The 18,892-nt window shown below is 34.3% G+C and overlaps 1 protein-coding gene across 3 annotated transcripts in view; it reads left to right on the top strand.

The window, feature by feature from the left end:
- The window catches only part of LOC139513307 (DNA mismatch repair protein Mlh1-like), a 141,448-nt gene extending 136,921 nt beyond the window's left edge, over positions 1-4,527 (top strand). For all 3 annotated transcript variants that reach the window (XM_071301694.1, XM_071301695.1, XM_071301696.1), the window contains 4 exons: positions 702-866; positions 1,499-1,591; positions 3,508-3,615; positions 4,348-4,527. In XM_071301694.1, coding sequence (XP_071157795.1) covers positions 702-866; positions 1,499-1,591; positions 3,508-3,615; positions 4,348-4,506 — 525 coding nt within the window. In that variant the 3' untranslated portion in view covers positions 4,507-4,527. The remainder of the gene's footprint in view (positions 1-701; positions 867-1,498; positions 1,592-3,507; positions 3,616-4,347) is intronic.
- Positions 4,528-18,892: the final 14,365 nt, after the last annotated feature.

The raw sequence follows: 18,892 nt of genomic DNA on the forward strand, positions 1-18,892 counted from the left end.
TTCCAGATTGACCCCATCATGTTAAATGCAGTTCTGGCTTTGCCAATTCTGATCTTTACATCTTTATCTGAGCCGCCAAGATTATCCACTACACTTCCAAGGTATGTAAAGGATTCCACTTCTTCTAATGCTTGGGTGTTAACCATCAGACTGGCTTGGGACTTTGTGTTTGACTTTAACACTTTGGTCTTGTTTTGATTGATGGAAAGGCCCGTTTCTGCTGCTCTCTTTTCAACCTTCTCATCCAAGGCACAAATTATAAAAGTAAACCATTACAGGTCAAAGTACGGTCTTCAACACAGTCTTAGCTCACACTGAACAGCAAGCTATAAAGGGCCCCAAAAATGACATGTGTAAAACCATGCAAATGGGAAAACCAACGGTCTAATCAATATAAAAAGCGAGAAACCAGCAACACTTATAAATCACATCAACAAACAACAAAATATACATGTATGTCAGACAGTACACACCTGACATTGACCTCATTTTCATGGTTCATTAATTAACCAAATTTGTGTGCATAGATGTGATTTTTAAGTCATTGTACTGAATAATTCAAATAGTTGGTTAAAGGATTTCAATGGTCCCTTGCAAGTTTCCAACTGTGATAAGACAGTGATAAAATAGACTCATTATATGGTATTCAATAAAGCTGGCAAAAAATATTTTTCTTTTCTGATACACATGTATTGTTTTAGGAGCCTGCCCCATTAAACGAGTTAGCCATGTTAGCATTAGACCTAGAAGAGAGTGGATGGACAGAGGCTGATGGACCGAAGGAAGACTTAGCCAAATATATTGTAGAATTTCTCACCAGTAAATCAGAGATGTTACTAGATTATTTCTCAATAGAACTTGATAGTGTATGTTATATTAAGATTAAGGATTTTATTCCAGAAATCAGACTTTAGTTTCAAATGCGTTGAAATCAGTAATAGTAGAGAAAGTAGGATTATCCTAAATATACTTAGCATATATTTTAAGCGGAAGGCAAAATTCTGGGATAAATTACTAATTTTGTTTATAACATTTGCTTGTGATGGGTATTACAATCATTGAAAGATAAATTCAGGTAAACGGTGAACTTGCCTAAAAATTAGGGCTGTTTAACTTGCAGATGGTAAAATAAAATATAAAGCAAAACAATGTCCGACACTAAAAGGCATTCACACAGGAAATGTAAGAATGAGCTGATACTAAGTGAGTCTATGGGCATTTGTATGGTGACGTTGTGTTAACTTACAGTTTAATGATGAGGCAAATATATCGCTCATCGTAGTCAAGAAGGAGAAGCATTTTAATATTCTAAGTGATTTATTATACAGTTCAGACAATAACAGTTTGATTTTGTTGAAGATGCATTTAAATTTTGTTTGGGAATGCTTCCCATGGTTATCATGCTTGTTTTTATAAGATGATTTTTGAAAGGGACATGCAGAATTTTCTCTTTTTCTTTGTTTTTTATAACAATGTTTTAATTACTAACTCTTTTCAGTCTGGAAACCTTTTAACTCTACCAATGCTGATAGATGACTTTGTACCCAATATGGAAGGTTTACCAATGTATATTCTTAGACTAGCAACAGAGGTAAAATTATTCTGATATATTATACTGAAAGTGTATTTAAGGTTTGATTTTTTTGAAGTTGTGTCCTTTTTGAAAGAATAACAGAAAGGAATTTCTACTTTTTTTTTCAAGCTGCACTCTTTTTGAATATATATGTTCCAGACCGTATAAGTAATTGGACCGTACGCGTACGGTCTGGACCATATGCATACTTTTTCAAAATACTCATACGGTCAGACCGTACGCGTACTGTCTGACTAATATTAAGAAGTTGGCAAAGTTAATTAGATGCATATAGCAGATCAATATAACTTAATTCTCAAATTGATATAAAACAGTTTCATTGTACCGTAATTGAAAAAAAAACACTTTTATATTTCATTGATTTAAAAAATTCACACTAATTGAATCTGTTAATCTCTTGTATTCAGCATGTCAATCACTCAGTAAAATAATTGAATTATGAACACTAAAATTGAAAATATTGGAAGTAAATATAATGTGGAAGGACAATTGTTTTAGAATATTTAGCAACTTTACGAAAAATGCAAATGCTAAGGAACATACACGAACTGCAAAAATGTAAATGTAAAAAATATTAGTATGTTACTTGTGGTAGCAAGTGTAACATTGGTTGAGAGTACCAAAATAAGGATCAAGATATATACAATTAAACAAATATATAATTTCAATTGTTCATTTGTTCATTTTATCTGTGTAATTGTAATAATATTAATTAGTAAACCTAAAAATAAAGATTGTGATTAATGTTAATTTGTTTAAATTTAACCCATATGATCTAATAACATATATAGTTAGCTGGTTAGCTCGTACTGGACCATACGCGTATGGTCCAAATACTCATATGGTCTGGAACATATACAAATTAAGTGACAAGTTATTAAGATAAACAATATTACTAATGATTATGATAAAATTGGTTGATCAATAATCCAGCCAGTACACATTTCTTTTCTAAAATAATCATTGACTTCGAGTTCAGACTAGCAAATGGCATATAACTCCCATGCTACATGATTCCTGGGATTATTACACTATTATATCAGTCCAAAATGGTTTGGTTTGTTCAGCTGTAAGATTTTAATGAATACCTACAGAAAATTAGGTTAGACTAAGTATATTTTTTTTTGTCCTATTGGATATGTCAAGGCAATAGGAATTTTGAGTCTTCTTAACTGCAAAAACAACCATTACCAATCAGACAACTATCCACCCAAGTTCAAATAAAGTGGATGCTCTTTTGAAATTTTCATTAACCCAATAGTGACTCTTTCTAGCTTCTAATTCTACTGTAAAACCATTTATACATTTTCTGCAAAAATGAACAATCAAATAGGTGAACCATACAAATTTTGACAAAATTGTATTACTGTTCAATGGATAGTGGGGTTTAGGAAGCGTTATATACTGATATTCAGAAGGACACATCATATTCCTCTTCTATTGACAGCATCCGCAGTCCTGTAGCCAGGAATTTCCAAGAGGTGGGGGGTTCATTACAATCATACTCAACTTTCGCAGTTACAGTGCAAACAAAATGTTGAATTTAACAGTGCTTAATCGTACTCCCCCATAAATGTGTGATTCATATACAAATTTGATTTACAAAATTCATTGTGATAATCATCCATGATTATCAATGTACAGGAGCTGTGTCAGTATACACTTATAAGGACTTTTTTTATAGATCACTTGTTCTTTGACCTTTGTTATAGCATCAGAATGTTATGATAATCACCATAATATTATCATCGCTTTTTTGTTTCTGTGTGGTATTTTTTACATTTGGCAGTAGCGTTCAAGACATTTGTAATTTATTAAAAACCTTTTCATTTAGTTACAAAGTTCCATTCAAAGGTATGTTTTCATAGAACGTAACCATAGGATCTATAAAAGAAAGTGTATTTCTTTGACAGGTTAATTGGGATTCAGAAAAAGAATGTTTTGACACTTTTGCTAGAGAGACTAGTGAGTTTTATAGTATGAAGAAAAGTATGTTCCAGGATAAAAATTCAGATTCACAGGTAAGTTAAACAAAACTAAAATTAAATCAAAATTCCATTTTTTGCCAAAAATAGAACTTGCAGTTACACAAATCATAATTTGTTTAGTCTTGCTTCCACACTCATGAGTCTTCAATAAAAGCAACAGTAGTATACCGCTGTTCAAAAGTCATAAATTGCTAGAGAGAAAACAAGTTCAGGTTACAAACTAAAACTGCAGGAAACAAATTAACTATAAGAGGAAAACAACGAAAGAACAGAATCACTGAGGTGAACAAAAAACAAAGGACAATGCAACACACACAGCTATATGATAAAAATAGGCATGAATAGTTTGTTGCAACTTTGATAAAAAATAATATTTGATATTTGTATTTGATTACCATGTCCCTGTCCAAGTTCATGCCTGGGATAAGAAAATCCTTAGTATTTAGAATAATTCTTACTTTTGCAAACAGTAAATTTATAAAAATTACCATATAATGTATGTTCATGTCAACAACGAAGTGGTGACTTACCACAGAATAAAAACAAACATGTAAAACAAAAAACAAAAAACGAAAGCACATAAAACAGTACAAAATAACCTTGCATTGTCACCTACAGAATAACGCTACGCTACAAAATGATGTCACATGCAAAAGTTACGTCACAATAATTTTTTGAAAAGTTTGATTTAGTTCAAAATCAGGTTAGCTTTAGGAATGATCTTATGAAATTATATAGTTAATACATTGTTGGTGTTGCTTTTAGGAAGAAGATATGGATAAAAGTTGGAAATGGACAATAGAACATGTGTTATACCCAGCTTTTAGAACTTTTTTATTTCCCCCTAAATCATTTGCAGAAGACTCTAGTATTCTACAGATAGCCAATCTACCTGACTTGTATAAAGTATTTGAAAGATGTTGACTATTAAATAATATTTTTGTATTAACTGTTACTTATTTTTAAAAAGATTTGCTATTTGTTCAACTAATAAATTATAAAGATGAGGGACAAAAGACAATGTGACAGCAACATTTCAAAGCAATAAACCCAAATGTAATATTTTGTACCCTTAGGTGAAATTACTTAGATGAATTTTTCTATTCTTAAGTCTGTTTTGATCATGATTTTAGTTCCTTATGTGGTTACATATTTGATATTCGTAGCTTTCTAAGCATTCCTGATGAAGGAAAGTAGCTAAAAGTGCTTTGGAATCACAAACTTAACAAAGTTATTTTAATTTACAATGACTATTTAAGCAACAAACAACCTTGTTATTGAAATACATATTCAATATAAGAAACCTTTTTTTCTCTCCATTTATCAGTTATTAATGATAAAGTGCTAAACTATTACCATTATTTGTTTGTTACAAAATTAAGCATACTGTTCTTAGATATTCATGTTGACAACACACAAAAATAGTTCTTGATCATATTTTGACACCACATTGTTCACTTTCTTAAACAAATATTAAAAAAATAAGAATAGAGTAATCTTGATTTCAACATTCATTCATGATGTAGCACCTTACATCAGATTGCAATTCAATGTTTGTTTCTTATTAGTTCCTACTAATATAGATTTTTCTTTAGTTGTACATTTACTGATAACCATTGAATTATCTTGACACCAGACACTAATATATTTCATGTCTTCATTGGCCAAGAAGAGTATTAAAGAGTTTTATCTGTTGAATTCAAATCAGACATATTGTAATCAAAGAGTACCAATTGCATTTTTCAGGATTTCATTTCCAAAGTTCATCTCTTTTTGCTAGTTTGTCCATGTCTTCTTAGAGTTTATGGCAGTCGTTGTCGGATAAAATGGTCAAACAGACCACCGTATCGTCCGTAAACAGTCTCACTGTTGAGTGTAGGTCTACTAGCAGATCGTTAATATGAAAAAGGAAAGATACTGAGCCCTTATACTGATCCTTGTTGTACTCCAGATTCTACTTTCACTTTGTCATATTTTTCGCCTTTGACAACTACTACTTCGGTTCTGTAGGTGATCCATTTGTTTGTTTTACTTCGAATGCCATTATGGTGTAGTTTATGGAGGAGTAAACTTTTTGACACCTTGTCAAAAGCTTTTGAAAAGTCCAGTATTATCAGATTTAATTGTTTTCCTTTTTCCAGATCTTTTGTGAGTTCATCGATACACTCAAGGAGTTGTGTTTCACATGATCTTTACTTCCAAAACCATGTTGTAGTATATGATGTTATTTACCTCTGCATGTTTCATGATGTTACTGGTGACTACTAGTATATGAACTATAATTTTGCAGCAGATACATGTTAGGGATATTGGCCTATAGGTAACTATAATTATGTAAATCTAGCCTTATTAGCCGGAGGCATTTGCAGTTCGCCAGTCGTCGGGTATCTTTCCTCCACTGAAAAATTGTATATGATGGTTAAGATCGGAGCTATTTCACTGGCTAGTACTTTCAGAATCAATTCGATTTTCCACATTCGTTTTCCACATTCAACAGTCGTTTTCAACATTCAACAGTCGTTTTCAACATTCAACAGTCGTTTTCAACATTCGATAGCTACCAGAGGTACAGTCAAACTCACATATTAAAATAAAATGACAACGCCTTGGCTAAAAAATACAAGGACAAAGAGACAAATAATAGTACACAAGACACAACACAGAAAACTTAAGATCAAGCAATACGAACCCACCTAAAACTGGGGGTGATCTCAGTTGCTCCAGTGGGGTTAGCAGATCCTGCTCCACATGTGGCACCTGTCGTATTGCTCATGTTATTACAAACCCTGTAAATAGTCCTAGTCGGTAGTTGACATTTGTGAAAAGGGAAGGGGATTGTGGTTACGACTTAGGAACGTATCCGATATCATCTGTGAGAAGGTTATTCCATAACGCTCAAACAACTGGTGCTGGCGTCTGTAAAATTTACGAACGGATGATTTCAGCTTCATTTGGAAATATTGGTTTAATAGCTTACTTGTGAGCAGCAACCCTCTATCAAGAAAATCATGATAGGAAAAACAAGCCCGGGAATATCGTATCAATATAAGAATTTTCTTTACAATTTGCATGTAAACAGACACACTGTTGAAGAAATCCTCACTGAAGCATCTACTAGAATAACCTTTCAATGAGTAAATATATATGTTTGCTGATGTTGCTGAGTTTTTTGTAAACATGCAAAGAAGGTCGTCTCTTATTACGTTTCAATGTCGACCAGCAATATGAATATTTTGTTTTCATTAACTGTCCATTTTGGGGTTGAATACCGATAACAGCAATATGTATACATTGTCTAAATGTAACTTATCTGTTATCATGTCCTAAATCTCATACCAATTAATGTTCAAAGTTGCTTTGTAAAATTCAATCTAGATCTTTCTTATTATGTCTTTAATTCAAACAAAATATTCAAGATAATCTATGTTGACTGTGCAATTACAACATTGAAAACGAATGTTGAAATTTGAAAATGGATGTTTGAAAACAAATGAATGTTGAATATTGAACCAACTGGACATCCATCTCTTGGCCTCGGTTTTTTTTTAATTTGTTTCCTTGGTTATCCATGTTTTGTACTAGGTCTTTGGCTGGTTATTACAAGTAGTGCTTTCAAGGTCGTCTTTGAACATGTTCCAGGGTCTCTTGATGTGTGTCTTCTTGTTAATGCTTTTTTTTTTTTGGATATACAGAAAGTTTATATCTTCTTTTATGCTGACCCTTTTAGCTGTTCTATTGATTGCACTCCTGAATGTCATATTTGAACAAGTTTTTTAGCATTTGAAAACCAGCATTGAGACTTCGGAAGTGTCGTCCAGTCTCAATTCACCAGAGGATTTTTCGCTCTTGTGTTATTTCTCGTTAAGGACAAGACGTTTAAGTGATCTTAAAACAAACTAGAAAAATGGCTGTCCTGATTCATTGTAGTTTATGGCATACAAAATAAAAGATTTCATTCTGGATTTTTTTAAATAACTAGAAATTAAATAAGTTGATACACATGGAATATTTATTTTGTAAATAATAACGTGACAAGGTCAAATACGATAAGTCATGATTCTAAGGAATTTTCAATTTCTTGATGTTTCCATGGACATGTCTCTTGTGTTTCTTTACCACAGGAATGCATTTGAATTGAAAACAACAGAAAATTTGTAATAGCCCTGTTTGAAGTACACCACTAATTCATGGTTCTATTCCTTTCTATGTTAAATTCCTCCGTTTTAAGCAGGCACACCTCTTTTGTTTTAAGTTCAAATAAAGTGGCAATCATTGCATTTCAAAGCAACACTTGATGGTGTCTTGTACTGAAAAAATCAACATACCTTTAATGGCATATAAGAAAGAAATGGTGCCCGGAACTTCGGATGTACCAAAACAGGTACTTCATATCTGACAAACAGACAAAATGTACCCTCTTTTTAAAATGTGGTGCAGTTTTTTTAATATTTAAAATTAAAAGTCCAAAAAAAGAGTTCTACAATGATCACCAGTCCTTCAGCTTTCATTTGATACCAACAATACCTAAATATTCTACATATTTTGAAAGTTACACTCATGCGTAGGAACTATTTTGTGTTAACTTGATATGTACTACTTTCTGGTATGTGCTTTCTAGCCGAGCCCGAATTAGTGGTGTTACACCTGTTATTAATAATAGCCCTGTATTCATGCCCCGATTCTGAGGTGGACCAGTTTGGTTTTTAACCGGATTTTTGTGACAAAAATGTCGGTTATTGATTTGGGGATGTACGGCGGGCGGCCGGGCGGGCGGGAGGGCGGCAATCAAATGTTGTCCGTGCATTAACTCATGAACCGTTCAACCAAAGCTTTTAAAATTTTAATATGTTATTCCTGACAACTATACGAAGGTCAAGTTCAATAATGGCGATTTTGACTTTTACCATTCAGGAGTTATGGTTCTTGACAGATTGAAAAATGGAGTTGTCCGTGCATTTACGCATGAACTGTTCTACCAAAGCTTCCCAAATTTTAATATGTTGTTACTAATGAAAGAATGGAGGTCAAGTTCAATAATGACGAATTTGACTTTTACCGTTCAGGAGTTATGGTTCTTGAAAGATTGAAAAATGGAGTTTCCAGTCGTGTCCGTGCATTTATGCATGAACTGTTCTACCAAAGCTTCTGAAATTTTAATATGCTGTTACTGATGACAAAATGGAGGTCAAGTTCAATAATGACGATTTTGACTTTTACCGTTCAGGAGTTGTGGTTCTTGAAAGATTGAAAAATGGTTTTTCCCGTCGTGTCCGTGCATTTTCTCATGAACCATTCAACCAAAGCTTTTGAAATTTTAATATGTTGTTACTGATGACAAAATAGAGGTCAAGTTCAATAATGACGATTTTGACTTTTACCGTTCAGGAGTTATGGTTCTTGAAAGATCGTAAAATGGCGTTTCCATTCAGGTTGTTGCATTTACTCATGAACCATTCAATCTAAGCTTTTCAAATTTTAATATGTTGATACTGATGACAAATGGAGGTCAAATTTGATATTGACGATTTTCACTTTCACCATTCATCAGCAATGGTTCTTGTGATATTGCCAGGACACAAATAAATGTTAATAAATCCGGTTTGCTGTCGTTGTGACAGCCTCTTGTTATTAATAAAGGGGTAGTTTCATGCATAACACACTAAACCGGATGATAAATCAGTATATCGATATTTTTCTTAATCAATATAGATATAAAATAACTGTTTTTTTTCTATTTGTATGCCCCATTTATGGTCATAATGTTTTCTGGTCTGTACGTCCGTTCGTTCGTCCGTCCCGCTTCGGGTTAAAGATATTGGTCCTTCAGGTTCAAAGGTTTTTGGTCGAGGTAGTTTTTGATGAAGTTGAAGTCAAATCAACTTAGTACACATGTTCCCTATGAAATTACCTTTCTAATTTTAATGCCTAATTAGAGTTTTTACCCCATTTTCACGGTCCACTGAACATAGAAAGTGATAGTGAGGATGGATAATCTGTGTACTATGTGCACATTCTTGTTCTTTTCGAATTTAATTTTATAAACCTAAATATGTAATAAAGTTTGTCATGTTATTATTAGATAATCGTGTATCGGTTGTGATATTCTGGGACAAGTTTTAGATCTTCTGTCGGTTAAAATTACCTTAGTGTCAATCGAATACAACCGTCATAATCCATGAACTTTATGTATAGCGGGTTTAGTTTGTTTCTAGTGTCTAAATTAGTTACGTATGGAACCCTGTTGGTCTAGTATAGATGCTAAAGATGTTTTTAAAGTCTAGCACTAGAGATTTAAATGATTTATTGATTGTTGATTGTTTATCTTATGCTGGAGATGTAAAGTTTAAAGTTGTGGATGTTAAGTCCAGTGCAGGACTAAACATTTTCAGCTCTAGACTTTACTTCTCGGTCGAACTTCAAACACCACGACTCTTTTGTATCTGTATGAGATCAACAGGGTTCCAAACAAAACTAATGTAAAAACTAGAAATAAGCAAAAATGACAACCATTTGAAGGTACAATGTATATGCATTTTTACCGTCGTATCTGATTGACATTTAACTAGTTTAAAAGTTATATTTAATAGAAGACCTCGACCTTGTTCCAGAATATCACAACCGATACCACATAATCTCAAACTGACATACTTTATAACGTATTCAGCTTGATAAAACTATATAAGTAAAGAAACAGAAAAGACTGTTATCATTATTGATTAACTTGCTGTCATTTTGTCAATAACCGACTGTGCTGACCGCACACACCTGTTGGAAAAACGTCTTTCCAATATCATTTTATATAACATTGATCCAAGTAATAGATAAAGGCAACAGTAGTATACCGCTGTTCAAAACTCATAAATCCATGGACAAAAAACAAAATCGGGATAACAAACTAAAACCGAGGGAAACGCATTAAATATAAGAGGAGAACAACGACATAACACTAAAATGTAACACATATAGACAAAATCCCACAAGAATAACAAATATAACATATATATATAACATCAAAACCAAATACATGAATTTGGGATAGACAAGTACCGTGACACGTCTTATCGCAATGTGAATTTAAACTCAAAAATAAGAGAAAACAAACGACACAACGTTATAATGTAATACACACAGAAACGAACTATAATATAACAATGACCATATTCCTGACTTGGTACAGCGCATTTTTAAAGGAAAAAATGGTGGGTTGAACCTGGTTTTGTGGCATGCCAAACCTCGCACTTTTATGGCCATGTGAAATATAACATCAAAATGACAACACAGGACTACAATATAAATAAATTGGAGAACACAATTGACAAAGAATCACACGAACAACAGCCAACAAAAGGCAACAAGTTCAAAATTTTAATACGCCAGAAGTGTATTTTGTCCACACAAGACCTATGTGTGACGCACAGATACAAAAGTTTGAAAGCCGAAACGAGTACAAAGTTGAACAGCATCGAGGACCAAAAGATCAAAAAGGTTGTGCCAAAAACGGCAAGGGTTTTCTGTTAAGTTACCAGAAAATCCCTATAATTTAGAGTAATTTATACTTTTAAACAGTAAATTTAATAAAATGAATATTCAAAAGATGTACATGATAAAGCTGAAGTATTAACTAATTACAGGAAACAACTGAAATACATTTACATAACCAGACATTTGAAACACAAAAGTAGACACATCCGAATACGTTTAAACCTCTACGCCAAGTGACGTCCTATTTGAAACTGAAAAATGACGAAAAAATGACGTCATTTGAATTAGTAAAACAGAGCATCAAAAAATGAAAAATGACGTCACATAAGAATGAATAAGATAGAATTAGGATTAATTTAAGATTATATATTTGAACTAAATACTGATATTGCATTTAATAACAAAGCACATTTTAATTCTTATTAATATAAAACTGAGGTAGCAATTAACTATATTATAAAACTATGTCAGGTTTGTTATGAATCTAACTTCAAACGTAAAATATCGTACTGATTACTTTGAACGAAATCAAATCTGATAAATGAAGGCGGTGATTAATTTTCTTTATCATAACACATAAATATAATAGAAAAGACGTCAACACATTTGACAAAATCCGATGAGAATTACAAATATAACATTAAACATTTAAACTAAATACATGAATTAGGGATGGATAAGTACCGTACCACGTCTTATAGTAATGCGAGTTCACACTCGGCAAAACAGTCACAATCGGGAATAAGTCACGTTTGGTAATAGACGAGACAAGCCCTAATCTAGTAATATAGCTTACGATTCTCCTTTTCAACAACACAATTCAAAGATTGACAATAAATGGGTGAAAAGCCAACCTGCCCTATCTTTACATATTCTTTTGTATTCAAAACACATTACTGTTATCTATTCCTGATTATGAAATTTTACCTATTGCTGAGTGATGCATTTAAAACAGATCGCTTTCAATATCGACACATCTCGATCCTGTTGGAGATCATGCGATTCGTTCACTTTGATTTTTAACTTGGTTGATATCTTCTTATCGTTAAAATCTACCAACATTTGACTTATCTTTCCTTATACAAGTATACACATTTGTAAACTTAAAAAGATTGAAATTACTAGTTAAACCAACGTCAGGTCATTAAAGATTGCATATTTTGGCGTTAATATTGATTCACTTATAGGGTCTTTGCATCGGAACTAAACACATTTATTCAAAAACCAGTTATTGGCATGGCACGGGTTATGTTCTTCTCATATATGTTATCATGGTATGATACTAAACCCCCTAACGGGAAGGATTATGCCTGATGTTCATATGATGAAATCATAATCTTTCAGTCAGTTCAATTGAAGTCTGGAGCTGGCATGTCAGTTAACTGCTAGTAGTCTGTTGTTATTTATGTATTATTGTCATTTTGTTTATTTTCTTTGGTTACATCTTCTGACATCAGACTCAGACTTCTCTTGAACTGAATAATGTGCGTATTGTTATGCGTTTACTTTTCTACATTGGCTAGAGGTATAGGGGGAGGGTTGAGATCTCACAAACATGTTTAACCCCGCCGCATTTTTGCGCCTGTGCCAAGTCAGGAGCCTCTGGCCTTTGTTAGTCTTGTATTATTTTAATTTTAGTTTCTTGTGTACAATTTGGAAATTAGCATGGCGTTCATTATCACTGAACTAGTATATATTTGTTTAGGGGCCAGCTGAAGGACGCCTCCGGGTGCGGGAATTTCTCGCTACATTGAAGACCTATTGGTGACCTTCTGCTGTTGTTTTTTCTATGGTCGGGTTGTTGTCTCTTTGGCACATTCCCCATTTCCATTCTCAATTTTAGTAGTTACTACTATCTTGTTTTAGGGAAGGACAAATCATACTTAAAAAAAAACACTGCCTGATTCAAACAAAATAATCCCTGAAATGCCATTATCATCATCATCAAAATGTTTGATTTTTTGCCCCAATGCTCCTTCATTTGGAGTTTATATCTCTCAGTGCATACGACTTGCATTTTCTATCATAGTTCTAGAGGTTTGCTCCTTACAAAACAAATAATAAACCAAAAGTTCCAAGTGGTGAATTTTGAAATCATTCCTTTGCAAGTTTTACAGATGCCATCACGAGTTGGTCAACCGTTATGGAATATCTGTATATGTAAATTATAATCCTGGTACCTTTGATAACTAATTAAATGTTTTAAACAAAATCCCGTTCTCTTTTCCTCGAATTATATCCTACCAAATGAGATATGTCAACGGATTTGCACTTCTATAAGCAAAACGATTGGTGCCACATGTGGAGCAGGATCTTATAAACCTTCAGGGGCTCTTTGGATTTTTCCCAGTTTTTGGCGGTGTTCGTGTTGCTTTGTCTTTTAGTTTAGTTATGTAATTTATGTGTTTTATTTTGTATACTGTTTATCTTTATCATTTTCTGCTTTTTTTAAGGTAGTGCTTAAATGCCGTAATGGGTGCCGGGTTAATTTTCCCTTCCGCCATATCTACGTGTGGGGTCAATAGGCCGTAATAAAAATCCGGGAATGTTGAAATCGTTCCTCTTCTTTTTGTGATATAAAATGTTTTTCGTTTCATTTGATTTACATTGGGAAATAAAGAAAAAAGTAAAAACACAAAAATACTGAACTCCGAGGAAAATTCAAATGGCAAATCAAAAGTTCAAACACATCAAACGAATGGATAACAACTGTCATATTCCTGACTTGGTACAGGCATTTTTTAGTGTAGAAAATGGTTGATTGAACCTGGTTTTACAGCTAGCTAAACCTCTCACTTGTATTACAGTCGCATCAAATTTCATTACATTGTCAACGATGCGTGAACAAAACAAACAGACACAATAAGTAAAAATGTCAAAAATAGGGGTTCAGCAGTCAACATTGTGTTATCATCCTAATCACTATAAAAACAACAAATGTAAATAAGACGATCAGTGTGTTTTGTTAGTTTTAAAAAGGTTTCTTAGATTTGTATTTTGCATTATAAGCAGTAAACCGATTGACAAACTAAAATTATTTGAAATGTGTGTGGAAAGAGATCGGGTTAATTTCTAGTGTTATTTGCAATCTAATGATGTTTTTAAATCTTTTAAGTCGTAGCTAAAACAATGAATGGTCGACTGAACATGAACTATACATATTGCATAGTACACACAAATTAAAGCGCATTTCGGTTTATGCACGTGAAGCCGTAGAACGTTCTTGTTTTTCGATTTCGGTATCAGTTGTGTATGTAGGGTACGTATAAGTGTATATAATTTCCCGCCTAAATGACCGGCTTACTGCCATTGGAAAAATAGTTCAGAAACGTTCCATATAATAAAATGCAAATGCATAATTGATCGTAACTTTTTTTGATAATTATCAAATTATTTAAATAAAATAGATTTCTGAAAAATAGAATAAGTTCTAAAGGGAAATTACAATCCATTAGAGTGATACCTTTCCTGAAACCATAGACATTTATCTATCAAAAGGTCCAAAAACAATCATATGCATTTCTGCTCGATCATCCGAGAACTATCGCTACCTCTTAATAATCTACCAGAGTTGAACTTCGGAGAACTACTACTGCCTCTTAATAATCTACCAGCGTTGAACATCGGAGATCTACCACTGCCTCTTAATAATCTATCAGAGTTGAACATCCGAGAACTACCGCTACCTCCTAATAATCTACCAGAGTTGAACATCGGAGAACTACAACTGCTTCTTTATAATCTACCAGCGTTGAACATCGGACAACTACCGCTGCCTTTAAATAATCTTCCAGAATGAACATCGGAAAACTACTTCTGCCTCTTAACAATCTACCAGAGCTGAACATCGGAAAACAACCGCTGCCTCTTAATAATCTACCAGAGTTGAACATCGGAGAACTACTACTGCCTCTTAATAATCTATCAGGGTTGAACATCGGAGAACTACATCTGCCTCTTAATAATCTTCCAGAATGAACATTGGAGAAATACTTCTGCCTCTTAACAATTTACCAGAGCTGAACATCGGAAAACCACCGCTGCCTCTAAATAACCTTCCAGAGTTGAAAATCGGAGAATTACTACTGCTTTTAATAATCTATCAGAGTTGAACATCGGAGAACTACATCTGCCTCTTAATAATCTATCAGAGTTGAACATCGGAGAACTTCATTGCCTCTTAATAATCCACCAGTAGGAACATCGGAGAACTTCTACATCTTAACAATCTACCAGAGTTGAACATCGGAGAACTACCGCTGTCTCTTAATAATCCACCAGCGTTGAACATCGGAGATCTACCGCTGCTTCTTATTATAATATACCAGCTGAACATCGGAGAACTACTGCTGCCTCTAAATAATCTATTAGAGTTGAACATCGGAGAACTACCGCTGCTTCTTAATAATCTACCAGAGTTGAACATCGGAGAACTACTACTGCCTCTTAATAATCTTCCAGTTGACATCGGAGAACTACTGCTGTCTCTAAATAATCTACCAGAGTTGAACATCGGAGAACTACCGCTTTTCTTAATAATCCACCAGATTTGAACATCGGAAAACTACCGCTGCCTATTATTAATCTACCAGCGTTGAACATCAGAGATCTACCGCTGCCTCTTAATAATATATCAGCTGAACATCGGAGAACTACTGCTGCCTATTTATAATCTTCCAGTTGACATCGGAGAACTACTGCTGTCTCTAAATAGTCTACCAGAGTTTACCATCGGAGGAGAACTACCACTGCCTCTTAATAATCTACCAGTTCAACATCGGAGAACTACCGCTGACTTTTAATATTCTTCCAGTGTTGAACATCGGAGAACTATTATTATTATTATCATTATACAGTTTTTATAACAGCGCATTATATAATATTTAAATTACTCTAAGCGCTTAACAATATATGTCCATTCACATATATAAATATTCACATAAAAATATGAACTACTACTTCCTCTTAATAATCTACCAGAGTTGAACATCGGAGAACTACATCTGCCTCTTATTATAATATACCAGCTGAACATCGGGGAACTACTGCTGCCTCTAAATAATCTACCAGAGTTGAACATCGGAGAACTACCGCTGTCTCTAAATATTCTTCCAGAGTTGAACATCGGAGAACTACTACTGCCTCTTAATAATATTCCAGTTGACATCGGAAAACTACTGCTGTCTCTAAATAATCTACCAGAGTTGAACATCGGAGAACTACCGCCGTCTCTCAATAATCCACCAGAGTTGAACATCGGAAAACTACCGCTGCCTATTAATAATCTACCAGCGTTGAAATCGGAGATCTATACCGCTGCCTCTTAATAATATATCAGCTGAATATCGGAGAACAACTGCTGCCTATTAATCATCCTCCAGTTGACATCGGGGAACAACTGCTGTCTCTAAATAGTCTACCAGAGTTGAACATCGAAGAACTACCACTGCCTCTTAATAATCTACCAGTTCAACATCGGAGAACAACCGCTGACTTTTAATATTCTTCCAGAGTTGAAAATCGGAGAACTATTATTAATATTATTATTATACAGTATTTATAACAGCGCATTATATAATATTAAAATTACCCTAAGCGCTTAACAATATATATCCATTCACATATATAAATATTCACAACAAAATATGAACTACTACTGCCTCTTAATAATCTACCAGAGTTGAACATCGGAGAACTACATCTGCCTCTTAATAATCTACCAGGGTTGAACATCAGCAAACTACCGCTGCCTCTAAATAATCTTCCAGAGTTGAACATCGGAGAACCTCCACTGCCTCTCAATAATCTATCACAGTTGAACATCGAAGAACTACTTCTGCCTCTTAATAATCTACCAGAGTTGAATATCAGAAACTACCACTGCCTCTTAATAATCTATCACAGTTGAACATCGGAGAACTACCGCTACCTTTTAATAATCTACCTGAGTTGAACATCGGAGAACTACCGCTGCCTCTTAAGAATCTACCAGAGTTGAACATCGCAGAACTACCGCTGCCTGCAAATAATCTACCACAGTTGAACATCAGAGAACTACCGCTGCCTCTTAAAAATTTACCACAGTTGAACATGGGAGAACTACTGCTGTCTCTGAATAACCTACCGGAACTGACTATCGGATAACTACTACTGTCTCTGAATATTGTACCAGAATTGAACATCGGAGAACTACCGTTGCCTCTTAATAATCTACCAGACGTGAACATCAGGAAACTACTTCTGCCTATTAAAGAACAACTACTGTCTCTAAATAATCTACCACAGTTGAACATTGGAGAACTACTCTGCCTCTTAAGAATCTACCAGAGTTGAATATCGGAGAACTACCACTGCCTCTTAATAATCTACCAGAGTTGAACATTGGAGAACTTCTGTTGCTTCTAAATAATCTTTCAGAGTTGAACATCGAAGAACTTCCGCTGCCTCTTAATAATCTACCAGAGTTGAATATCGGAGAACTACCGCTGCCTCTTAATGATACTAGTATACCAGCTGAACATAGGAGAACTACCGCTACCTCTTAATAATCTACCTGAGTTGAACATCGGAGAACCCTCGTTGCCTGTAAATAATCTACCACAGTTGAACATCAGAGAACTACCACTGCCTCTTAAAAATCTACTACAGTTGAACATGGGAGAACTACTGCTGTCTTTAAATAATCTTTCCGAGTAGAACATTGGATGACTACTGCTGTCTCTGAATAACCTACCGGAGCTGACTATCGGATAACTACTACTGTCTCTGGATAATGTACCAGAGTTGAACATCGGAGAACTACCGTTGCCTCTTAATAATCTACCAAACTTGAATACAGAAAACTTCTTCTGCCTATAAAAGAACAAATGCTGTCTCTAAATAATCTGCAAGATTTGAACATCGGAGAAATACCGCTGCCTCTAAATAATCTGCCACTAATCTACCTCAGTTGAACATGGGAGAACTAATGCTGTCTCTAAATAATCTACCACAGTTGAACATCCTATAACTACTGCTGTCTCTGTATAATCTACCAGAGTTGTACATCGAAGAACTACTGCTGTCGTCTCTAAATAATCTACTAGAGTTGAACATTGGAGAACTACTGCTGCCTCTAAATAATTTATCAGAGTTCAACATGGGAGAACTATTGCTGTCTCTAAATAATCTTCCAGAGTTGAACATCGGATGACTACTGCTGTCTCTGAATACCCTACCTTAGCTTATCATCGGATAACTACTACTGTCTCTGAATTATGTACCAGAGTTCAACATCGGAGAACTACCGTTGACTCTTGATAGTCTACCAGACTTGAACATCTGAAAACTACTTATGCCTATTAATTATCTACCAAAGTTAAACATCGGAGAACTACCGCTGCCTCTTAATAATTTACCACGTTGAACATTGAATTACTTCTGCTGTATTTAAATAATCTTACTGAGTTGCACATCGGAGAACTACTGCCGCTTCTAAATATATACTAGAGTTGAACATGTGAGAACTACTGCTGCCTCTAAATAGGCTACCAGAGTTGAACATTGGAGAACTACCGCTGCCTCTAAATAATCCACCACAGTTGAACATGTGAGAACTACTGCTGTCTCTAAATAATCTTACTGAGTTGCACATCGGAGAACTACTGCTGCCTCTGAATGATCTATCACAATTGAACATTAAAGAACTACTGCTGTCTCTAGATAATCTATCAGAGTTGAACATTGGAGAAGTACTGCTGCCTCTAAATAATGTACAACAGTTGAACATTGGAAAACTACTGCTGTGTAAATAATCTTCCAGAGTTGAACATCGGATAACTACTGCTGT

The sequence above is a fragment of the Mytilus edulis genome, chromosome 2, assembly GCF_963676685.1.
Source record: "Mytilus edulis chromosome 2, xbMytEdul2.2, whole genome shotgun sequence".
In the NCBI taxonomy this organism is placed as follows: Eukaryota; Metazoa; Mollusca; class Bivalvia; order Mytilida; family Mytilidae; genus Mytilus; species Mytilus edulis.